Source organism: Salmo trutta, chromosome 36, assembly GCF_901001165.1.
Source record: "Salmo trutta chromosome 36, fSalTru1.1, whole genome shotgun sequence".
Taxonomy (NCBI): Eukaryota; Metazoa; Chordata; class Actinopteri; order Salmoniformes; family Salmonidae; genus Salmo; species Salmo trutta.
Window position 1 is genome coordinate 37,052,215 of NC_042992.1, and position 26,336 is coordinate 37,078,550.

At 42.2% G+C, this 26,336-nt stretch overlaps 1 protein-coding gene across 1 annotated transcript in view; it reads left to right on the forward strand.

Moving 5' to 3' along the window:
• The window catches only part of LOC115176009 (helicase SKI2W-like), a 35,886-nt gene that overhangs the window by 7,179 nt on the left and 2,371 nt on the right, over window positions 1–26,336 (forward strand). The window contains exons 14-27 of the mRNA XM_029735725.1: window positions 2,275–2,421; window positions 2,849–2,945; window positions 6,617–6,829; window positions 7,057–7,167; window positions 7,344–7,455; window positions 9,182–9,300; window positions 11,731–11,862; window positions 12,368–12,505; window positions 12,712–12,816; window positions 12,938–13,073; window positions 15,037–15,163; window positions 15,465–15,675; window positions 19,902–20,012; window positions 25,059–25,277. Coding sequence (XP_029591585.1) covers window positions 2,275–2,421; window positions 2,849–2,945; window positions 6,617–6,829; window positions 7,057–7,167; window positions 7,344–7,455; window positions 9,182–9,300; window positions 11,731–11,862; window positions 12,368–12,505; window positions 12,712–12,816; window positions 12,938–13,073; window positions 15,037–15,163; window positions 15,465–15,675; window positions 19,902–20,012; window positions 25,059–25,277 — 1,978 coding nt within the window. The remainder of the gene's footprint in view (window positions 1–2,274; window positions 2,422–2,848; window positions 2,946–6,616; window positions 6,830–7,056; window positions 7,168–7,343; window positions 7,456–9,181; window positions 9,301–11,730; window positions 11,863–12,367; window positions 12,506–12,711; window positions 12,817–12,937; window positions 13,074–15,036; window positions 15,164–15,464; window positions 15,676–19,901; window positions 20,013–25,058; window positions 25,278–26,336) is intronic.

Sequence of the window (26,336 nt, forward strand, 5' to 3'; positions counted from 1 at the left end):
GTCTGGAAGGAGAGCTTACAGTCTAACCAGACACCTAGGTATTTGTATTTGTCCACATATTCTAAGTAAGAACCGTCCAGAGTAGTGATGCTAGACGGGCGGGCAGGTGCGGGCAGCGATCGGTTGAAGAGCATGCATTTAGTTTTACTTGTTTTTAAGAGCAGTTGGAGGCCACGGAAGGAGAGTTGTATGGCATTGAAGCTTGTCTGGAGGGTTGTTAACACAGTGTCCAAAGAAGGGCCAGAACTATACAGAATGGTGTCGTCTGCGTAGAGGTGGATCAGAGACTCACCAGCAGCAAGAGCGACATCATTGATGTATACAGAGAAAAGGGTTGGCCCAAGAATTGAACCCTGTGGCACCCCCATAGAGACTACCAGAGGCCCGGACAACAGGCCCTCCGATTTGACACATTGAACTCTATCAGAGAAGTAGTTAGTGAACCAGGCGAGGCAATCATTTGAGAAACCAAGGCTATTGATTCTGCCGATGAGGATGTGGTGATTGACAGAGTCGAAAGCCTTGGCCAGGTCAATGAATACGGCAGCACAGTATTGTTTCTTATCGATGGCGGTTACGATATCGTTTAGGACCTTGAGCGTGGCTGAGGTGCACCCATGACCAGCTCTGAAACCAGATTGCATAGCGGAGAAGGTGCGGTGGGATTAGAAATGGTCGGTAATTTGTTTGTTGACTTGGCTTTCGAAGACCTTAGAAAGGCAGGGTAGGATAGATATAGGTCTGTAGCAGTTTGGGTCATGAGTGTCCCCTCCTTTGAAGAGGGGGATGACAGCAGCTGCTTTCCAATCTTTTGGAATCTCAGACGACACGAAAGAGAGGTTGAACAGGCTAGTAATAGGGGTTGCAACAATTTCGACAGATCATTTTAGAAAGAAAGGGTCCATATTGTCTAGCTCGGCTGATTTGTAGGGGTCCAGATTTTGCAGCTCTTTCAGAACATCAGCTGACTGGATTTGGGAGAAGGAGAAATGGGGAAGGCTTGGGCGAGTAGCTGTGGGGGGTGCAGTGCTGTTGACCGCGGTAGGGGTAGCCAGGTGGAAAGCATGGCCAGCTGTAGAAAAAGGCTTATTGAAATTCTCAATTATACTGGATTTATCGGAGAGTTTCCTATCCTCATTGCAGTGGGCAGCTGGGAGGAGGTGTTCTTTTTCTCCATGGACTTTACAGTGTCCCAGAACTTTTTTGAGTTTGTGTTGCAGGAAGCAAATTTCTGCTTGAAAAAGCTAGCCTTGGCTTTTCTAACTGCCTGTGTATATTGGTTTCTAACTTCCCTGAAAAGTTTCATATCACGGGGGCTGTTCGATGCTAATGCAGAACGCCACAGGATGTTTTTGTGTTGGTTAAGAGCAGTCAGGTCTGGAGAGAACCAAGGGCTATATCTGTTCCTGGTTCTAAATTTCTTGAATGGGGCATGCTTATTTAAGATGGTGAGGAAGGCAGGTGGCCAACTGTAAAGTTTAGTGGAGGAGGAATAATGGTCTGGGGCTGTTTTTCATGGTTTTCCCCTTAGTTCCAGTGAATGGAAATCTTAACGCTACAGAATACAATGACATTCTTGACAATTCTGTGCTTCCAACTTTGTGGCAATAGTTTGGGGAAGGCCCTTCCCTGTTTCAGCATGACAATGCCCCCGTGCACAAAGCGAGGTCCATACAGAATTGTATTGTTGAGATCGGTGTGGAAGAAGTTGACTAGCCTGCACAGAGACCTGACCTCAACCCCGTCGAACACCTTTGGGATGAATTGGAACGCCGAGCCAGGCCTAATCACCCACAACATCAGTGCCGACTTCACTAATGCTCTTGTGGCTGAATGTTCCAACATCTAGTGGAAAGCCTTTCCAGAAGAGTGGAGGATGTTATAGCAGCAAAGGGGGGACCAATTCCATATTAATGCCCATGATTTTGGAATGAGATGTTCGACGAGCAGGTGTCCACTTTTGGTGATGTAGTGTATGTTGGGAAAGACACTGTTAAACCATGCATGTTTTTGTGAGTACATGACCTACTGAGCCTAAAACTAGGGCCCAGAGTTTTTCCTATCTCTAGGACCCAGAGTATTTGTTGGTCAAGTCATGTGGTTAGAAAAAACTCCTGACCCTAGTTAAAGTACAGTAATAGCCGTTGCTATGGCCACAGTATGGAGCATGTACAGTGTGTGTTGTGGTTGGCCTGTAGTCTATGAATGGAATGATGTCTTTGAGTTGTGTACGGATGCTTTAGTTTCTCCACTCCCTTCCTATCTCCTCTCCAGGCGCATTAAAAAGAAGCACATCTATGTGATCAGCACAGCGAAGAGACCTGTGCCTCTGGAGCACTACCTGTACACTGGCAACAGCACCAAGACCCAGAAGGAGATGTTCCTACTGCTGGACCCTTCGGGCAACTTCCAAACCAAAGGGTACGTACACGCACTCGCACACACACACCCACACACATGGCCTCATAACAGCTTGGATGGTAATCCGAAAATTATCCATACTGACCGAACCGACAATTTATCCAGGACGTTTAACTGATATCGATAATAAAGATAAGTAGCCTTTTACTAGAGGAATGTGACGTTTGAAATGAAATGTCTGCTACTATTGCTAACAGGACAATTGATAGCCACTGCATTCAAAGTAGTAGCAGTAGTAGTTCGAAAGGTAATATAAAAAGGAACTGGTGCACATTAATGTTGTAAACTTATCGTTCAATTTATCGTTATCGTGATAATCAGTCAATATATAGTGATATGGCTTTTTGTCCAGATCGCCCAGCTCTAGTTGTCATGGAGAGTAATGTAGTGATCACTTTTTAATGTTGGTGGCTTCTTTGTTTTTAAGGTACTATGCTGCTATAGATGCCAAAAAGGAACGCACCAGTAAACACGCACAGTCCTTTGGCACGAAAAATCCATCTCAGTACACTACATCCAACCAGGTACAGAATATCACCCCTACTCTCTCTGGGCTCTATTTTAACAAACCTAACACGATGGTAAATATAAGCGCTGGCAGTAGCGCTATAGGTTCGGTGGTGTGTCAGAAATATTGTTGCTATTTTCACAACCGTAATTGTGGGCTCAGTTCCTTGCGGTGGCGCGAAACGGCTGGGTTCTGATGAGTAAACAAGTTGTAAGTGTGTCGAGGCTCGCCCCCTCACTGGCCGATCAGAACGTGCTTCATGGCTAAATATGTGGTTTGCTTCAAGTTGTGTATTTACGGTCTTTCCTGTATTGTGTTGTCATCAACTCCAATTCGAAATGTTAGTCCGTTATAGCCTAGTACGTTAAATAGCCTGGCCCATATTTTCACAATATTTTGAGCATGTTTGCAGTCCAATCAAATTCAAATAAAAACGAAACAACTTCTTTCAAATAGGCTATGTCTAAATACAGTTGCAGGCACCGTAATCGTGGGCGTATAATACAGACAAGGCAACACAGACTATAGAAGGTTTTACGGACATCCAAACTTTTCACAGGAGCCAGATAAAGATCCACTATAAGGAGAAAGGGGTAATACTGCTTCCAAATATAATGTTTTATAAACATATTAGAACCATCTTACAGATCGCATTCACACTTCTCTAGAAGTTGCATTGCATGTGGGCTCCCGAGTGGCGCAGCAGTCTAAGGCACTGCATCTCAGTGCTAGAGGCGTCACTACATACCCTGGTTTGATCCCTGGCTGTATCACAACCGGCCGTGATCGGGGAGTCCCATAGGGCGGCGCCCAATTGGCCCAGCGTTGTCCAGGTTAGGGTTTGGTCGGGGTAGGCCGTCGTTGTAAAATAAGAACTGACTTTCCTAGTTTTTTTTTTATTTAGCCTTTATTTCACTAGGCAAGTCAAAAGTTAAATCAAGGTTAAATAAAAACATGTGGCCACCAGTGTTATCACCTTAAAACCAGGACGGTGAATCATTCTAATAAGTTTGCTTATTTTATGTTTAATTTTATTAAAGCCAGTTTGTTTTTTTATTATTCTAAAATCGACAGGATAAAAAAGACACAACGCATTGCTGTTGAACCAGCCTGCTTTTATAGTAGGCCATGGGTAAGGGCTTGGGTTTTGAACATATGAAACGGAAAACAAGCAATTGTTACAGGAAAATCATTTCTAAATACAATGTTCACCGGTATTCACAGAGGTTCTCATCTGTCTTTTCACGATGGACATGGACACATGTAGCCTACATCAAGGAGGGGGTTTTACACACGTCTAAAATGGAACTGCATGGCTCAAATAATGTAGGCATGCCTACAATACATACAGTTTATTCAGAAAGTATTCAGAACCCTTGACATTTTCCACATTTTGTTACATTACAGCCTTATTCTAAAAAAAAAAAAAAAAGATTTTTTCCGTTATCAATTTACACACAATAAATACCCCATAATGACAAAGCAGAACAGGTTTTTAGAATTTTTTGCAAAATTATTACAAATAAAAAACAGATACCTCATTTATATACAGTACCAGCCAAAAGTTTGGACACACATATTCATTCCAGGGTTTTTCTTTATTTTTACTGTTTTCTACATTGTAAAATAATAGTGAAGACATTATGCACTGCTCTGATTTTAGCCTGCTTCCTCCATCTTTGAATTCAAATTCAATTAAAATCTTCTCCATCACATACTGCTGCCCCTTTCGTTTTAGGCTACGTTTCTTTTAAGGTTGCATAAATCATAAAATGTGTCATAAATACTTTGACTTATGCAATGTAGAGATAAGAAGGGAGGGATGTTGAGACATACAGTACCAGTCAAAAGTTTGGACACACCTATTCATTCCAGGGTTTTTCTTTATTTTTACTATGTTCTACATTGTAGAAAAGTAGTGAAGACAACACAACTATGAAATAACAGCTATGGAATCATGTAGTCACCAAAAAAGTGTTAAACAAATCAAAATATATTTTATATTTGAGTTTCTTCAAAGTAGCCACCCTTTGCCTTGATGACAGCTTTGCACACTCTTGGCATTCTCTCAACCAGCTTCATGAGGAATGCTTTTCCAACAGTCTTGAAGGACTTCCCACATATGCTGAGCACTGGTTGGCTGATTTTCCTTCACTCTGCGGTCCAACTCATCCCAAACCATCTCAATTGGGTTGAGGTCGGGTGACTGTGGAGGCCAGGTCATCTAATGCAGCACTCCTTCATTCTCATCTTGGTCAAATAGCCCTTACACAGCCTGGAGGTGTGTTTTGGGTTATTGTCCTGTTGAAAAACAAATGATAGTCCCACTAAGCGCATACCAGATGGGATGGTGTATCGCTGCAGAATCCTGTGGTAGCCATGCTGGTTAAGTGTGCCTTGAATTCTAAATAAATCGCTGACAAATTTGTCACCAGCAAAGCAGCCCCACATCTCCTCCTCCATGGTTCACAGTGGGAACCACACATGCGGAGATCATCCGTTCACCTACTCTGCCTCAAATTTGGAGTCATCAGACCAAAGGACAGATTTCCACCGTTATAATGTCCATTGCTCGTGTATCTTGGCCCAAGCAAGTCTCTTCTTCTTCTTGGTGTCCTTTAGTAGTGGTTTCTTTGCAGCAATTCGACCATGAAGACCTGATTCACTCAGTCCCTCTGAACAGTTGATGTTGAGATGTGTCTGTTACTTGAACTCTGTGAAGCATTTATTTGGGCTGCAATCTGAGGTGCAGTTAACTCTAATGAACTTATCCTCTGCAGCAGAGGTAACTCTGGGTGTGTGTAGACTGATGAGGAGAAAAAAAACTATTGAATTCATTTTAGAATAAGGCTGTAATGTAACAAAATCTGAATACTTTCCGTAAGCACTGTAGATTGAAAGGGAATGTCAGCTCACAATTTTGCTCCCCTGAAACTTTGTTTTAAAAATGCTTCTGTGATTTAAGATTCATTTCCAAGCAGTCTCACGAGCCAAACCATTTATCGACAGTCTTGACTATTTGGCGATTGCAATGGGCAGGACCCCCAAAACAATTGCCTTCATTGAGAGCAGTTCAGGCTATATTGGTTTTTAATCAAATAAAATGAAATTTGGAAAAAATAACTTTTTTTTAAATGTTTCTAAATACGAAGTATACAGGCACCGAAAGCACATTACTCTTGTTCCATGTGCAAATGGGCAGTGTGCTTCACAGCTGGATAGGCTGCCTCTGCTGTCAAAATTCATGCCATAACCAACCGCGTTACCGCTTAAACCAGCTTTTGGTGGTTCTTAAACATCCCTACCAGCACTGCCTGCAATTAGCACTTTGGCACTCAAATATTTCCACCCCTTCCATCTGAGCAAAAGCGAGCTGATAAAAGACAGGTAAATTACCAATCCTTGTGCAAGTTTGAAAATAAAAGAGAGCTGGCTTTAACAGGTCGAAATTGCCAATGAACATACGTTTGACACTAGCACCGCCTTAATGCCAGCCGAACATAGAGCCCTCTTTCTCTGTCTCCTTTACCCTGTCTGTCACTCATGCCCATCGTAGGACTTCTGCCAGTCTTTGAGCATCTTCTCTACTTTGCCATTTCTCCATGGGCCATCTTCTCCCTGTATCATTTCTTTACTCTTTCCCTCTCGCTCCATTTTCTCACCCCTCTCTCCATCTCTCTCCACCAGGACCGGGCGGTGTGGCTTTCCCTCCTCCACTTCCTGTCCCAGCGCCAGCAGACCCCCGTGGTGGCGTTCACCTTCTCCAAGACGCGCTGCGACGACAACGCCCGCTCTCTAGCCTCCATGGACCTCACCAGCTCAGCGGAGAAGAGCGAGATCCACTCCTTTTTCCAGAAGAGCCTGAGACGCCTCAGGGGAGGGGACCGCCAGCTGCCCCAGGTAGGGTGCACTCTGGCTGGGGCCTGTTGTCTGGGAGAACTAAGACCTGCCTATCATGTTCTATTGTTCTTTGGAAAATGTTTCATGCAACCATCAGCAATGCAATGAAATCGGCTCACAGGACTGCGGAAATATTAATTCCACATTATAGCCAATTGTAGCATGTGTATTGAACTTTTGGACATATAACCTAGGAGTTGTTGTTACCAACTCCTCTTATGTTGTAGATCCTGTTTATGAGGGACCTACTGAAGAGGGGTATCGGTGTGCATCACAGTGGCATCCTGCCAATCATGAAGGAGGTCATTGAGATGCTGTTCTCGCGGGGACTAGTAAAGGTGAATCTTATTGGTCCGTTTTTGGAATCAGTGTGACGATTTGTCAATGTCTTGAAATGACATGTCTGATTACAAGTCCCAACTTACATCCTCTACCTATGTCATCAACTCAAAATGTGTTTAAAGTGCGTTTAACAAAGTCTTAACACACTTTACAATATATGTGTCTCCCTCAGGTTCTGTTTGCCACTGAGACGTTTGCTATGGGAGTGAACATGCCTGCGAGGACAGTGGTGTTTGACAGCATACGGAAACACGATGGCACCGGCTTCAGAAACCTACTGCCTGGTACGCTCTCTTCCCTCCTCACACGTTTATATACACAACATTAAGGGTGTAATGGTGCACGTATTAGTACCGAACCGTTCGGTACGGGGACCTCTATTCGGTCAACGCTGTAAACCCGGAATAACAAATATAATACAAATAAACCCACTAGGCCTATAGGGTATGCCTACGCTGCTTTATAAGTCTCTTGAGTAATTAAAGCAACGTCAGCCTATGTGCAAGTTGTAATCGAAATTCAAATCTTAATTTGGCGCATTTCAAACGGTCCTTTTGCGAGGGGCTGCCGGGATCTAGTTCTTTACTATGGCGAGTGGTGGGGTCGATTTAACCAGGAGGATTCTTCTCCATTGTTAAAATCTCCAGTTTGGGAACATTTTGGCTTCCCAGTAGATTACAGTGGCGATGGACAGAGAGAGTATGTCTCCACTGCTCAACGAGAATAACCTATGCAGCTGCCAATACTTCAAACATGTTGACACATTTACGCCGACATCACCCCAGTATTCCTACCACCGGAACAGGTCGGAAACACAAAAAGAACAACACAAATTTGTCTCCCCTCTGCATTCAAGCAGCCCTTCGCAGCTGATTCTGACCAGGCCCCCAAAAATTAAAAGAGCGATAGGTAACATTATGTTTATAGCCACGGATATGCACCCATTGTCGGTGGTTAAGAAGAATAGAAAGGTTCAGCACCTTTTGAAAGTGCTCGAGCCACGTTACGAACTTCTCCCTCTCACACCCATTTCAGCAAACGGGTAGTACCACCTCTAATAAGCAAGCTAAAGTTGTCAATGAATTTTCCAATACACCCTGTATTGCGCTTACTACAGATGGATGGACGTCCAGGTCTACAGAGAGCTACTTAACAGTAACAGCCCATCACATTTCTGCGGAACGGGGAGTGAGAAGTACCGTGCTACAGAAACTCACCCCTTATGAGTCACACAAGTGCGCATATTTTTCTCTTTGTTAGAAAACATTATAGCAAAGGCCAATACAATGTTTGAGCCATGTTTACATCTTGATTTCACACAGATATTGCACTTTATTTTAGTGTTGTTGTTGTTGAGTAATCTTGTGTTTTTCATTTAAGAAAATATAAAGTGTTGGTATTCAAAATCAACTTCATTTTCCTGCTGTACCGAAACCGAACCATGACTGCAATACCTACCAAACCATGGGTTTGGTGAACCGTTACAGCCCTACTTAAAATCCTTTTCATTCTCTCTCTCTCTCTCTCTCTCTCTCTCTCTCTCTCTCTCTCTCTCTCTCTCTCTCTCTCTCTCTCTCTCTCTCTCTCTCTCTCTCTCTCTCTCTCTCTCTCTGTCTGTCTGTCTGTCTGTCTGTCTGTCTGTCTGTCTGTCTGTCTGTCTGTCTGTCTGTCTGTCTGTCTGTCTGTCTGTCTGTCTGTCTGTCTGTCTTCTGTCTGTCTGTCTGTCTGTCTGTCTGTCTGTCGTTTTCTGTCTGTGCCTGTCTCTCTGCCTGCCTCTGTTGGTCTGATAGAAAAGCAGAGCATGATGCTTACAGGCAGTATTTTAATCTGATGTCACTTCAATCTCTCTCTCGCTTTCTCTCTGATATTTGAGTGGAAAGGAGAAAATAGAATGGATGTTTTTCTACATGTTTTAAGAGCTCTTAGTTCCGTATGACTAACCTATTTGCCTCTGTCGCTCTCTCTTTCTGTCGTTCTCTCTCTCGCTCTATCTCTCACTCTCTCTCTCAGGTGAGTATATCCAGATGGCTGGTAGAGCGGGTAGGAGAGGTCTGGATGCCACAGGCACTGTCATCATCCTCTGCAAGTCAGGGGTACATGACATGGGGGACCTAAATGTCATGATGCTGGTAAGGCTTCCATCAGAATGTACTGTCTTCTTCCATTCAATACCACTACATCAGTGGACCACTGGTGGTCTGTGATACATTTCTTTTAAATCTATTTTTGTGATGAAGTTTATATAATTGTTTTGGTTGACAGGACAAACCAACAGAAATTACACACATACACATGTAACCCCCCCATCCCCCTTCCCACCTGCAGGACCTGGTTACTTGAGTGCATATATCAAAGTACTGATTTTAAACTGTTGAATGTTGTAGTCCACATGCTAATGTTTTCAGATTTTGCACCATGCAGTCGTGAGATTGACAGTTTAAGTTGTGCAACGTCCATGAATGAGGAAATCCGTTGCTGATGTGGCAGAATGTGTGGGGCTTGCCATCGTAAGGCAACCATTCTCTTGGCTGCTGTTAAGCCGGCAAGCCAAATCCTTCTTTGCCTGTATGTTCGGTTCAGTGAAGTCATCATTAAGCAGTAGCACATTGGGAAGACTGGGGATGGATTTAGACAAAATGCTTGATAATGATGAAGCCACAGATTTGCCAAAAGGAAAAAACCTATGGGAGCTCCCAGACCATATGAATGAATGTGCCAGGACTTGTACCATGGGGGAAGAGCATACAGACGGGGTTTGAATTTATGTTCATCTGAAAAAGAGTCTCATAACTCGTGTGCCAAATGGTAGTGGGTCATTTGGTGATTTGTGTTTCTTGATGAGAATGTTAATGTTGGACCTGACTGTACTCCAGTTAATATCTACTGTTGATATATCTTAGTTCTGTTTTGAATTGGTTGGTGATATGTTGCTTTGAGCAGGAATATATATCTTTTGGTGAAGACTATGCCCTGACTTACCTTGCTGTTAATATAAAATACTTGATCTGAACCCCAGGGTACTCTGTAAGCACATAAAGCAGAAGGAAGCTGCAAATAAAATATACAATTTAAGAACCAGGCAGATCGTATTTATATTTCAAGTCTATTTTTATTTTATTTTTCTTCCAAAAAGGAAAGGTAAAGGGGGATACCTAGTCAGTTGTACAACTGAATGCCTTCAACTGATATGTGTCTTCCGCATTTAACCCAACCCCTCTGAATAAGATAGGCTGCGTTAATCAAAGTCCACGTCATCGGTGCCCTGGGAGTAGTTGTTGCTGAGGTTTAACTGCCTTGCTCAAGGGCTGAACAGCAGATTTTTCCACCTTGCTGGCTTGGGGATTCGTGACTGTTCGATTACTGGCCTAATACTCTTCTTAAACGCTAGGCTACCTGCCTCAGTTGGGAGTATTAATGATTTTTTACTTTTCGCAATACAAATTGTTTAATTAACATCCATCTGTAATAATAGGCCTTTAATCTCTTACATTCACATATCAAATTGATTTTAAATTTGACCGCAAAAATATTTTATGTAAAAAAAAAAATCTACAACATTTGACAGTGATATGGTGGTCCCCGGAAAGAAACATTTTGGGAATCGCTGCACTACGTCAGTCACTTCGTTTATACAAGGGTATTACTTGGCTTACATTTCCCAAGGGTGAGGGGATAGCGCATATAATTAAAAAGGGATTGCTATTCTACTAAGGATAATAAAAATCCCATATTTCGTATTTAAATCCGAAATCCCTCAACAGTTTCCATCTAGCTCGCCCTGTAAGTGCTCCTCCATTGTACAGAACATAGGCTGCACACCAGTTGGCATCCTATGCTCTATGTAGCGCACTACTTTTGACTGGGGCCCATAGGGAACTGGTCAAAAATAGTGCCCTATGTAGGTTTTGGGAAAAGGTTGCCATTTGGGAAACAGCCATTCACTGCTCCTCTAGGTTTGCTGCACACTAGCTTGTACAGTATAAACAAGTGCCTCATTAAACTGTCAAGGGCCTTATTTTAAACCAACCTCTTTAATGTGGGGCTTTGGAGTGGACTATTTCCTTCCTGAATTGATCCTCCTGTTGCTAGATCAAGGATATGAAAATCCTCTAAACTGTACTGTAGAAAACATGAGCATATCTCCCTATCACCCTCTCGCTGCCAACTGCCATCGTGGATCAACTGTTGGATCAATCTTCGGGAAAATTGTTTTAGCCTTATGCTAACAGTCATTTGCTCGATAGCAGCGGTAACTAATCGCTAACTGTTACTGTATAACTATGGCCCAGAGTTTTTCCTGATCAGATCATCTGGAAAGAATGTAGGGCTCCCTATAACAGTTGTTTGCTTTGCTAATTGCTAAATGCTAACTGTAACTGTCTATATGATTTTAGAAATGCTCAACTTCATCCTTCGTACCTCCACCCTGTGTGTTCTAGCACTAACCTTTCTCAATCAACATTGAAAGGTTCCTGCTCCATTACCTCCATTTCTTCTTCTTTTTAGTGTACACAACATAGTAGCATGAATTTGAATGACACTTCTTCTTTGTCGTCAAGGGGAAGCCCACAGTGCTGCAGTCCCAGTTCAGGCTGACCTACACCATGATCCTCAACCTGCTGCGTGTGGAGGCCCTCCGAGTCACCGACATGATGAGGAGGAGCTTCTCTGAGAGCCACAGAGATACACAGGTACTGTACTGCATTACCCACAAGCACTTGGGACCAAATTCTAGAGATGATGGATGACAGTTGAGGACTACCAGTTTAAAAAAAATGTTTTGACTACATTTAAAATAAATAAATGGAGATCAGCTTTAATATTGCAGATGGATTGTGGCTTCCATCAACGTAATTGTCTGCATCATTTCCAATCCCCCATATCTTTTTTGTAAATATATATAGAATATATAATTCGAGCTCCTTTATCAAAGGTCCATTCAGCTTTTGATGACAGGAGTCAGAACAGGAATATTGTCTGTAATATAGATATTTGATATCACATCTATTTATGCTTATTGATGATCTACATTCATTTACATTCCTTTAGATCTTCCTACATAAAGTCTCTCTCCAATATGTGTTTGTATGTATTTGTGTGTGTATATCAAAGGGGTTGGGTAAAAGCAGAAGACAAATTCCCAGCGCATATGAACTAATAATGAAAGTATATCTTATATTTTCCTCCTTCTCTCAGGCCTATGAGCAGCAGATTGGTCAGTTGAAACAGACTCTGTCCTCTCTCCCTCCTCTGGACACAGAGGGTCAGCTATCTGACCTACTGTCATACTACTACACTGTCACTGAGCTACGCATCACCGCTGAGGCGCTGCAGGTACACACACACATGCACAAAGACACACACGTGCCCACAGACAGACACTCACCTATGTATAACACACACTATCTTATAACACTCGAGCTCAAACCACATCACAAAACAACTGAATATAATTGAATGTGCAAAAGTGTCATAATTATTCAAATAATTTTTTTTAAACATCACTAAGATTTGTTAATTGTCCATCTGTCATCTTTCAGTGTGCTGTTCTGGGGTCTGTGAATGGGTTGAAAGCTCTCTCCGTGGGACGAGTGGTAGTGGTCAACAACAAACAGCACTTCAACGCCCTCGGAGTCATCCTACAGGTGTGTGTGTCTGTCTATGTGTGTGGACTGCGACTTTTTTTAGATGACAAAGGCATGTAATGCAGTTATCGTTCTCCTTTCTCACTCCTCTCGTCCTTCCTTTCTTTAATTTCTCTCCCAGGTTTCCAGTGACTCAGTGAATCGTACGTTTACTGCTCTCATCATCTGTGAGAAAGGCAATGAGGAGGGAAGAGGGGACAGCCCCAACTGCAGTGCCTTCCCCCACCTCTACAACACTGCCCTCTTTACACCTGAAGGTCAGTTCATGCACACACACACACACACACACACACACACACACACACACACACACACACACACACACACACACTCACACTGATTGATGCTCAACCTCTCCCTATTAGAGACAAACAGTACCAGTCAAACGTTTGGACACACTTACTCATTCCAGGGTTTTTCTTAATTTTTGAAAAACTATTTTCTACATAGTGAAGACCAAAAAGTGTTAAACAAATCTAAATATATTTTATATTTGAGATTCTTCAAAGTAACCACCCTTTGCCTTGATGACAGCTTTGCACACTCTTGGCATTCTCTCAACCAGCTTCACCTGGAATGCTTTTCCAACAGTCTTGAAGAGGTTCCCACATATGCTGAGTGCTTGTTGGCTGCTTTTCCTTCACTCTGAGGTCCAACTCATCCCAAACCATCTCAATTGGGTTGAGGTCGGTTGATTGTGGAGGCCAGGTCATCTAATGCGGCACTCCATCACTCTCCTTCTTGGTCAAATAGGTGTGTTTTGGGTCATTGTCCTGTTGAAAAACAAATGATAGTCCCGCTAAGCGCAAAGCAGATGGGATGGCATATCGTGGAAGAATACTGTTGTAGCCATGCTGGTTAAGTTTGCCTTGAATTCTAAATAAATCACATACAGTGTCACCAGCAAAGCACCATCACAGGGTGGAAGGTAGATCATTGGGTCGGAGTGGTTAGAGCATTGTGCCAGTAACCGAAAGGTAAAAATCTGTCGTTCTGCCCTTGAACAAGGCAGTTAACCCACTGTGCCCTGGTAGACCGTCATTGTAAATAAATATTTGTTTTTAACTGACTTGTCTAGTTAAATAAAGGTTAAAAAAAATCACACCTCTTCCTCCATGCTTCACAGTGGGAACTACACATGAGGCGATCATCCGTTCACCTTCTCTGCGTCTCACAAAGACATGGCGGTTAGAACCAAAAATCTCACATTTGGACTCATCAAACCAAAGGACAGATTTCCACCGGTCTGATGTCCATTGCTCGTGTCTCTTGGCCTAAGCAAGTCTCTTCTTATTATTGGTGTCCTTTAGTAGTGGTTTCTTTGCAGCAATTCCACCATGAAAGTCTGATTCACGCAGTCTCTTCTGAACAGTTGATGTTGAGATGTGTCTGTTACTTGAACTCTGTGAAGCATTTATTTGGGCTGCAATCTGAGGTGCCGTGAACTTTTTCTCTGCAGCAGAGGTAACTCTGGGCCTTCCTTTCCTGTGGCCTCATGAGAGCCAGTTTCATCAAAGCCCTTGAAGGTTTTTGCGACTGCACTTGAAGAAATGTTCAAAGTTCTTGACATTTTCCGTATTGACTGATCTTCATGTTTTAACGTAATGATGGACTGTCGTTTCTCTTTGCTTATTGAACTGTTCTTGCCATAATATGGACTTGGTATTTTACCAAATAGGGATATCTTCTGTATACCACCCCTACCTTGTCACAACACAACTGATTGGCTCAAACGCATTAAGAAGGAAAGAAATTCCACAAATTAACTTTTAACAAGGCACACCTGTTAATTGAAATGCATTCCAGGTGACTACCTCATGAAGCTGGTTGAAAGAATGCCAAGAGTATCCAAAGCTGTCATCAAGGCAAAGGGTGGCTACTTTGAAGAATTTCAAATATAAAATATATTTTGATTTGTTTAACATTTTCTTGTTTACTAGAGTATTCCATATGTGTTATTTCATAGTTTTGATGTCTTGACTATTATTCTACAATGTAGAAATTAGTAAAAATAAAGAAAAACCCTTGAATGAGTCGGTGTGTCCAAACTTTTGACTGGTACTGTACACATTTACCAATAAAGACACACACCGCTGCCTAAACACACACACGGCTATTTGAACACAAACAGAAACATGCTAACACGAACTAACAAGTTCACATAAGCTTAAACTGAATAACCAATAACGATTGTGTACGTTCTGTATGATCCGTGGCTAGGTCCCTGCAGTCACACGGTCCAGAAGCTGAAGCTACAGGACATCTCAGCCATCACAGTCAAGACCCTGAAGGTGATCCCTGACCGAATCATCGACAACTACAACAAGAGGCAGCAGCTTCGCTTCAGGTGTGTGTGTGTGTGTGTGTGTGTGAATTAATGCATTATTATGTAGCGTATACAGTATGTTTCAGCCTTTTTGCACATTATTGCTCCCCTGAGCCAACACAACCATGTTTATCTAGGCAAATGAGGTGTTTATATGTGTTATGTCATCATGACCACTCAAGTGTCTATCCATCAACCTTCTTCGTTTGAACAGCACTCTACATTTCATTGAATGCACAGAAAAAAGAGCCACCTCTCTTGAGTCTATTTTCATCTTTCTCTCCTTCCTTCCATCCTTTCTCCCTCGCTCCATTTCTCACAGGCTTGATCCTCCTGGTCAAGCCATCTCCACGGCAACCCAGGAACTCCTGCGATTGGTGGAGGCCAACCCAGGCGGGGTGATGACCCTTGACCCAGTGAACGACTTCCAGCTGAAGAGTGTGGATGTGGTGGAGGGCACCATGAGGCTGCGTGTGCTGCAGGACAGCCTAAAAGACTTCAGCTGCATCCACTCACCCACCTTCTCAGAACAGGTGTGTGTGTGTGTGCATGTGTGTGCGTGCGTGTGTGTGTGTGCGCGCGTGTGTGTGCGCGCGTGTGTGTGTGTGCGCGTGCGTGCCTGTGTGCGTGCATGTTTATTTTTTCCTTATTATTAACCCCTCCACCACCATCCTCTCCGGAGGACAAATATCTTTTAGTTTTTTTACAACTTTGTTTGCAACATATACATTTTACATACATGGTACTTTTATATAAAACAGTCGCATAACAATAATACATTACTAAACATAAGCTCTTTAATCCCACCCCTCAGCCACTCTCAGCCCATCCCACCTATCACCATAGACCACCTTCCTTTGGTTTCCATGTGCCATATATTTTTCAATTGGGCTGTGATGTTTTACATATTTTTTTAACCTTTCTAATCGTATAGTATCCACAGATTCTGAGCTAAAGATGAAAACCTTTCCTACGAGTATTATTATATTATTTATTAACTGACTATGGCTTTCCAAATTGCCCAACACTGCTATTTGTGTGATTTTTTTTTTTTTTTAACCATTCCTGAACCTGTGACCAGAAACATGCTACATAGGGGCAATACCAGAATAAATTATCTATTGATTCTGTCTCTTCACAGCAAAATCTACAGAGCAGAGATTGTTGTATGCCCCATATATATAGCATTTTGTTGGTGGCAAGAATTTTATATAATCATTTAAATAGAAAAACTCTTAAGTGTTGAATCAAGTGTAGTTTTTTTGTACCAGTTCATAAACCATATGCCATGTAATTGGTACATTAAAAATCTCTTCACATTTAATTTAATTTGCAACCTGTATGGCTCAGCTGTCAGCATTTTAGTCCTCAAATGAAACTGGTATATTTTTCTATTTATACCAGTTCCTTTCAGGCAATTTGTGTTTTTAGTATATTCCAGGCAAACAAGTTCCCCTCCTTCTCCCTTTTCCACTTGCCTCCTCCATTTTTGTGGTAGTGCTGCAATCAGTTGGTTGTAAGTTTGGATTGAGCAGATATTCCCAAATATTTTCGATAATATCCGTTTCTATTCATAATATCATTAATACATTTTTTTGTTGTAAATCTCCATAAAGCCTGGGATCGAACCCGGGTCTGTAGTGAACGTTCAAGCACTGCGATGCAGTGCCTTAGACTTCTGCGCCACTCGGGAGGCCCTGTAAAATATTTCTGATTATTGTACAGTCCAAGAAGATATGATCTATACAGGCTCTGGATTTACGAAAACCGTGTGTGTGTGTCCCTTCCAAATGCTGTCCTGACATTGCAGTAATGATGTAGGAGCACTCATGTAATGAACAGAGACATGTTTGACAGACTGTCTCCACACACCTGCGTCCTCCTCTGTCTGCCTCTCTTTCCCTTTATCTTTTCCACTTCATTCTCTCTCCCTTTCTTTGTTTCAATCTATAGCCCAGGGCCCGTATTAACAAAGGGTCTCAGAGTAGGAATGTTGATATAGGATCCCTTCATGAATTTGATGACATGGACAGGGTGGACCTGATCCTATATCAACACTCCTACTCTGAGACTCTTTCTGAATACAAGCCCTGGCCTCTTTCTATACTGATTTCTCATAGTAATTACATCAGACTGTCATTTATTTGGGCCTGCACTAAGCATTGTAAAACTAAGCCTGGTTAGATATTTCCCTGCCTTGTTCAGTGGCCAACTCAGTGGCCTTGTGGTTAGTGTCAGCCCTGAGATTAGAAGGTTGGGAGTTTGATCCCCAGCCGAGTCATAACAAAGACAGTAAAAATGGGACCCGCTGCGTCTCTGCTTGGCACACAGTATTAAGGAGATCGATTGGGGGTAAGGCCCTGCGATAGACTAGCAAAGTACCTGTACATCAAGCTGCATCACGCTACAGAACCAGAAGATTGGCTCCTGCTCCTATGAGCCGTTCTGGCTCGCACAAGCCAAGGCTCGTGTATGTCTACTGCCTTGTTCCAGGAGAAGGATGAGATGAGAACAGCAGAGCAGGGAGTTCTATAATTACCTGTGTAGGCAGTGCAGAGTCACACATCACCACTGTCTATCTCACTGAGGCGATACATTAGGACTGTGTATCATTAGAGCCATCGCTCAGTCAGACAGTAGCCTGTGTGCTACTTCAGCTGGACTCTAATTTCTTCGGGTGATAGTGTGTGTGAGCTGTCTTTAATGGCATGCAGTGTCCAACGTGGGTATTTTATAAGGAGGTGAGATGGTTGTATGTGATGTAGTTATTTAGAACTCCTGTCTTTGTCACATATATATTACTTGTTAAACAAAATATCTTTCTCTAAATAATTGTAGTAGTATACAATATCATTTTTCGATTATCTGTAGTGTACAATATAGCTCAGTATTTGTATTATTTATTTTATTAAGTATTTTTTGCTCATCTTTATAAAAGGGTCCAATAACTTAAGTGCATTCGGAAAGTATTTAGACCCCTTGACTTTTTAAACATTTGGTTACGTTACAGCCTTATTGTAAAATTTATTAAATTGCTTTTTTTCCTCATCAATCTACACACAATCCCCCATTTTGACAAAGCAAAAACAGGTTTTTAGAATGTTTTGTAAATGTATATAAAAAAACAACAATCACATTTACCGTAATTTCCGGACTATTAAGCACACCTGAATATAAGCCGCACCCACTGAATTTAATTTTTTATTTTATTTTGAACATAAATAAGCCGCACATGTCTATAAGCCGCAGGTGCCTACCGGTACATTGAAGCAAATTAACTTTACACAGGCTTTAACGAAACATGGCTTGTAACAAAAATAAATAGGCTTTAACGAAACACGGCTTGTAACAAAAAATACAAAATTAGAAGTAAGCTTTAGTTGTCTTTTTGCACTGAGTCAATTCCTCACGCTGCTGTTTCCAACGTCTTATCATCGACTCATTAAGACCAAGCTCCCGTGCAGTAGCTCTATTTCCTTTTCCAACAGCCAGATCAATCGCCTTCAACTTGAAAGCTGCATCATATGCATTTCTCCGTGTCTTTGCCATGATGAGGGTGACAAAATGACTACCGTAATCAGAATGATGGGAAGTTTGAGAGCGCTCGATTTAATCTAAACAGTAAACAAAAAAGTTGTTTGACCTTAACCCGTTCGGCAATTTCATTGGTCTAATGAAAGCTTCATGCCGCCAAGAAATTGAGCACGTCACAGAAAGTTTTTTTTTTAGAAAAAAAAATTGAAACTGGGAAAAATCCATATATTTGCCGCGTCATTGTTTAAGCCGCGAGGTTCAAAGCCTGGGAAAAAAGTTGCGGCTTATAGTCCGGAATTGACGGTACATAAATATTCAGACCCTTTACTCAGTACTTTGTTGAAGCACCTTTGGCAGCGATTACAACCTCGAGTCTTCTTGGGTATGACGTTACAAGCTTGGCACACCTGTATTTGGGGAGTTTCTCCCATTCTTCTCTGCAGATCCTCTCAAGCTCTGTCAGGTTATATGGGGAACATCGCTGCACATCTATTTTCATGTCGCTCCAGAGATATTAGATCTCTCTGTACTTTTTTTCCGTTCATCTTTCCCTCGATCCTGACTAGTCTCCCAGTCCCTCAGTCCCTGCGGCTGAAAAACATCCCCACAGCATGATGCAATTCCTTCGACCTCATGGCTTGGTTTTTGCTCTGACATCTGTCAACTGTGGGACCTTATGTAGACAGGTTTGTGCCTTTCCAAATCATGTTCAATCAATTTAATTTACCCCAGGTGGACTCCAATCAAGTTGTAGAAACATCTCAAGGATGATCCATGGAAGCAGGATGCACCTGAGCTCAATTTCGAGTCTCATAGCAAAGGGCCTGAATACTATTTCTGTTTTTTTGTTTTTTATAAATTTGCTAAAATTTCAAAAAACCTGTTTTCGCTTTGTCATTATGGAGTATTGTGTGTAGGTTGATGAGGAAATAAATAAATTTGATACATTTTTGGATAAACCTGTAACGTAACAAAATTAGGAAAAAGTCAAGGGGTCTGAATACTTTCCGAATTGAATGTATGTGTGAGTGATAGCCTACATCCATGTACAACCATGTCTCTACAGTAAATGTATTGTAAATGAGGTGAAATTGCTTTACAATCTATGCGATCAAATGGTTGCACTATATAGGAAGTAATTCTACAGACCTTTTCTATTACTGTTCAGAGTGCATAGATAAAGTGATTGTCTATAATAGCCATGTTGACCTCTTTCTTCTGTCAGTTTCTGCGGGTGCAGGAGAGAATGAGTGTTCAGGAGGAGCTGGACAAACTGCTCTTCCTCATCTCAGACCAGTCCCTGTCTCTACTGCCAGAGTACCACCAGAGAATCAAGGTATGTCTGACTCCCGTTATCTTAATGCACGTTATATTAAACTCAAAACTTTTCATAGAGTAGCTTTCTTCCAAGGTTCCTACCTTCTAGGGGGTTTTTCCTAACCTCTGCATCGCTTGCTCTTTGGGGTTTTAGGCACTTGTTTTTTACAACTGCTGATGTAAAATTACATTTGATTTAACTAGTTCATACACATGCAAGCCTCAAAATAAATGTAAAAAAAATGTTGGTAGCACTGGTGTGCCCAACTTTAAAAAGTTAGGACTGCATAACAAAATTGATTAAGGTTAAAGCATATTAGTTCTACCTGCTTCTGAAGCACATGTTGTGCTCTACAAACTAATATGTAACCCTGTAAATACATTTGTTTATTATAAAAAGCTAAAATGTTGATATAAATACCTGTCATTGAAATTAGTCATTCGTGGAATATTAGGTTTCTACGTTATGTAAAAGCTCTACTTTCCTATTGAGATTAATTACATTAAATTGTACACTGTTTCTTTAAGAGCGTTGAGTTTATGGTAACAACATTGCAAGAGATCTGTCATTCATTCATTGCTATGATCATTGATCTCCTGAAGAACCTATCCCTTTTCCTTTCTTTCTGTGCCCACAAATGTTTGGATATACTGGTAAAGTTACCAGGTTGTTAGTTAGCTAGCTAGCTAGCTAATGAGGTAACAAACATGACTGGACAAGGTGTAAAACAAAATGGTTAATGGCCCGCAAATAGTTTTAGAGCGGTTCGCAACATGGTTTATGGATATAAAACGCAGGCCCCCAATCCTCGACAGGAAGAAAAAAACATCTCTTCGTTCAGTAGTGCTTAAAAATGTACCTTCAACCAATCTCTAATGTAAAGCCTACACATTTGCCTGCCATTATGTCAGATCGTGATGTTGAGTTCAAATACATTTTTACCTGACCAAATTATTAGATGGCCTGCAAAAAAATAGTTTTTTTTACAAACTGCAAAAATGTGTGTGAACCAGGAAGAGGCTCTCTCCTCACAATGTATTGTTCATGTAGTGAGGAATTACTATCTTCAGCAGTGGAGGCTCCTCAGAGGAGGAAGGGGAGGACCATCCTCCTCAGTGAATTTCACAAATAAAAATTCTAGAGGTCAACTGATTTATGATTTTTCAACGTCGATACCGATTTATTGGAGGACCAAAAAAGCCGATACCGATTAGTCTGCCGTTTTTTTTATTTTTATTTTTTATATTTTTTATATACACTGCTCAAAAAAATAAAGGGAACACTTAAACAACACAATGTAACTCCAAGTCAATCACACTTCTGTGAAATCAAACTGTCCACTTAGGAAGCAACACTGATTGACAATAAATTTCACATGCTGTTGTGCAAATGGAATAGACAACAGGTGGAAATTATAGGCAATTAGCAAGACACCCCCAATAAAGGAGTGGTTCTGCAGGTGGGGACCACAGACCACTTCTCAGTTCCTATGCTTCCTGGCTGATGTTTTGGTCACTTTTGAATGCTGGCGGTGCTTTCACTCTAGTGGTGGCATGAGACGGAGTCTACAACCCACACAAGTGGCTCAGGTAGTGCAGCTCATCCAGGATGGCACATCAATGCGAGCTGTGGTAAGAAGGTTTGCTGTGTCTGTCAGCGTAGTGTCCAGAGCATGGAGGCGCTACCAGGAGACAGGCCAGTACATCAGGAGACGTGGAGGAGGCCGTAGGAGGGCAACAACCCAGCAGCAGGACCGCTACCTCCGCCTTTGTGCAAGGAGGAGCAGGAGGAGCACTGCCAGAGCCCTGCAAAATGACCTCCAGCAGGCCACAAATGTGCATGTGTCTGCTCAAACGGTCAGAAACAGACTCCATGAGGGTGTTATGAGGGCCCGACGTCCACAGGTGGGGGTTGTGCTTACAGCCCAACACCGTGGAGGACGTTTGGCATTTGCCAGAGAACACCAAGATTGGCAAATTCGCCACTGGCGCCCTGTGCTCTTCACAGATGAAAGCAGGTTCACACTGAGCACATGTGACAGAGTCTGGCGATGCCGTGGAGAACGTTCTGCTGCCTGCAACATCCTCCAGCATGACCGATTTGGCGGTGGGTCAGTCATGGTGTGGGGTGGCATTTCTTTGGGGGGCCGCACAGCCCTCCATGTGCCCTGCCAGAGGTAGCCTGACTGCCATTAGGTACCGAGATGAGATCCTTAGACCCCTTGTGAGACCTTATGCTGGTGCGGTTGGCCCTGGGTTCCTCCTAATGCAAGACAATGCTAGACCTCATGTGGCTGGAGTGTGTCAGCAGTTCCTGCAAGAGGAAGGCATTGATGCTATGGACTGGCCCGCCCGTTCCCCAGACCTGAATCCAATTGAGCACATCTGGGACATCATGTTTCGCTCCATCCACCAACGCCACGTTGCACCACAGACTGCTGTCCAGGAGTTGGCGGATGCTTTAGTCCAGGTCTGGGAGGAGATCCCTCAGGAGACCATCCGCCACCTCATCAGGAGCATGCCCAGGCGTTGTAGGGAGGTCATACAGGCACGTGGAGGCCACACACACTACTGAGCCCCATTTTGACTTGTTTTAAGGACATTACATCAAAGTTGGATCAGCCTGTAGTGTGGTTTTCCACTTTAATTTTGAGTGTGACTCCAAATCCAGACCTCCATGGGTTGATAAATTGGATTTCCATTGATTATTTTTGTGTGATTTTGTTGTCAGCACATTCAACTATGTAAAGAAAAAAGTATTTAATAAGATTATTTCTTTCATTCAGATCTAGGATGTGTTGTTTAAGTGTTCCCTTTATTTTTTTTTGCAGTATATATATTTGTAATAATGACAATTACAACAATACTGAAAGAACACTTTTATTTTAACTTAATATAATACAGAAATCAATTTAGTCTCAAATAAATAATGAAACATGTTCAATTTGGTTTAAATAATGCAAAAACACGGTGTTGGAGAAGAAAGTAAAAGTGCAATATGTGCCATGTAAAAAAGCTAACATTTAAGTTCCTTGCTCAGAACATGAGAACATATGAAAGCTGGTGGTTCCTTTTAACATGAGTCTTCAATATTCCCAGTTAAGAAGTTTTAGGTTCTAGTTATTATAGGACTATTTATCTCTCTACCATTTGTATTTCATATACCTTTGACTATTGGATGTTCTTATAGGCACTATAATATTGCCAGCTTAATCTCGGGAGTTGATAGGCTTGAAGTCATAAACAGCGCTGTACTTCAAGTATTGCGAATAGATGCGGGCAAACGCAGGAAAGTGCTGTTTGAATGAATGCTTACGAGCCTGCTGCTGCCTACCACCGCTCAGTCAGACTGCTCTATCAAATATCAAATCATAGACTTAATTATAATATAATACACACACAGCCTTAGGTCATTAATATGGTCAAATCCGGAAACTATAATTTCGAAAACAAAACGTTTATTCTTTCAGTGAATACGGAACCGTTCCGTATTTTATCGAACGAGTGGCATCTCTAACTCTTAATATTGCTGTTACATTGCTCAACCTGGCAAATTTATTACGGTCTTTGTTAGGAGGAAAGGGTCTTCACACAGTTCTCAATGAGCCAGGCGACCCAAACTGCTGCATATACCCCGACTCTGCTTGCACGGAACGCAAGAGAAGTGACACAATTTCCCTAGTTAATATTGCCTGCTAACATGAATTTCTTTTAAATATGCAGATTTAAAAAATATATACTTGTGTGTTGATTTTAAGAAAGGCATTGATGTTTATGGTTAGGTACATTGGTGACAGTGCTTTTTTCATGAATGCCCTTGTTAAATCATCACCCGTTTGGCGAAGTAGGCTTTGATTTGATGATAAATTAACTGGCACCGCATTGATTATTTGCAACGCAGGACAAGCTAGTTAAACTAGTAATATCATCAACCATGTGTAGTTAACTAGTGATTATGTTAAGATTTGTTTGTTTTTTATAAGATAAGTTTAATACTAGCTAGCAACTTACCTTGGCTCCTTGCTGCACTCGCGTAACAGGTGGTCAGCCTGCCACGCAGTCTCCTCATGGAGTGCAATGTAATCGGCCATAATCGGCGTCCAAAAATACTGATTACCGATTGTTATGGAAAATTGGAATCGGCCCTATTTAATCGGTCGACCTCTAGAAAATACTGAAACAATAGTTGTTCTTTTTATATAAAACTATACTAAATATCATCACATGTCACCAAATAATTGATTAAAACACACAGACAGCTGATTTGTTGTGCACTGAAGTCCACAAGCGACGGGAAAGGTGAGAGGAGGAGAGCGTGTAGATGCAAGGAATTATTGATAGTGCTGTTTCTATGTGGCTGCTATGAAAGTGAACTGTGTTTGCGTGTGATCAGGGGTTTATTCATTCCGCCGATTCTGTTGGAAAAGATTTTCATAAATGGAAGCAAAAACTCCCAAGCTTAACTATGGCACCCCTCATGCCTCTATTGTAACTAATGCTTAATAATATAACTAATGATTAATAATGTTTAAAGCTCAGAAATCCAAACCTATCAGCGGTATTGAATGTGTCACTGTTTGTCAACTTGATTACTCTAATTTCCCTCAGCACATGTGCACCTACGTTGTAAACTTTCATTCATAGGCTAGGTTGTAGAAACCTCATGATGGGTATTCTGAAAATTCGAGTATCATGTAGTAGCCTAAACCTATGGATGTTACATTGAGCTGGCTGAATGGAATATTAATGACAGTCATCCAATATGCTGTAATAATAATAATAAGGCCATGCTCATAATTTTTTTTTAGCGTCCTCATCTTAAACGGTAGCGACCGCCACTGGTCTTCAGAGATGTTTTATAACTTATCTGTATATAATTGTTGTCTGGGGCTCAAAAATCAGTAGTAGCAGTATGCAAATCAGGGAACCATATAAACAACTTTTTCACTGATGGGATTCGATTCCCAACGTGCACCAAAAATATGTTTAAATAGAGTCTTTAGTATGCGAACAAACCATCACTATGTAACACCAGTGTTAAAAAGGCATTATCCCCCATCCCCAGGTGCTCCAATCCCTGCAGTACGTGGACAGTAGTGGTGCGGTGCAGCTGAAGGGCAGGGTGGCCTGCCAGATCAGTAGCCATGAGCTGCTTCTCACAGAGCTACTGTTTGAGAATGCCCTGAGCCCCCTGGCCCCTGAGGAGAGCGCCGCCCTGCTGTCCTGTCTGGTCTTTCAACAGAAGACCCAGGTGGAGCCCCACATCACCAACACACTGAAGGAGGTATGGGGGACTGTGGGCAGGTGGGTGGGTTGGGGGGAGAGGGGGAGAGGGGTGGGGATGAGAGTGTGTGAGAATCTCAATTGCATTTCCTTGATTCTTTGGGTCCTCTCTTCTTGCCTCCTTCTTGTCATCCAATGGGTTTTAAGAAGGAGGCGAGGAGAGAGGATGCAGAATGTGCTTTGTTGATGTCTACTTGGGAAGAGTTGAGGTTACACTTTTGTGTGGTTGTGTCTGTTCCCTATGTGTTATAATTGTGAAGGTTGTGCAACAACCTCAATGGGTCATTGGTCATAGACAGTATTTGTGACATAGAAGAACAAATGTATGTACTGTATAACTGTACATTTCAGTGTGTCATCTTTAATGTACATGGATGGATATGTTGTCTTCTGGGCTGTAGTAGTATATGCCTGCCTGCCTGCCTGCCACAGACAGACAGGCAGACAGACAGGCAGACAGGCAGACAGGCAGACAAACAGACAGACAGGCAGGCAGGCAGGCAGTGGCATGAACTCAGGCTAGACTTCACGGCTACCTTACCCCGCAGCAAGAGCACCACACCTGACACACACTCTCCTGAACACACACACACACACACACACAGTGTGTGTTGTCAAGCAGCCCCACTACATGGAAGTGCTCTAAAGAGGGCTGAATTAGTGATGACCAAGGCGAGAGCCTTGTCTGGAGTGGTTTATAGGGGTGCCATCCAGGGGCGAGCATCACTGAACAATGAACACTGACAGGAACACATTCACCCTACACTGGTGACAGGGCTCCGAGTGGGGTTTCTGATGACCTGCACAGCATAACACTCCGGAACTTTGGCCACTACAAAGTTTTTTTTTTTAAATCTCCCGCTTTGAGCTGGATGTGTAGTTCATACATGCATAATCTATGCGTATAATTACTGTCTTACCTCAATTGGCCACGAAATTCCTTGATTTTCTGGAAACTGTGCTGCCCCAATTTCCCTGCATTTTCCCCCACGTGGACCAGCCCCCAAGCAATTCGAGTTCAACCAATGAGCTTCAGCCCCTCACTATATGAGTGACAGCT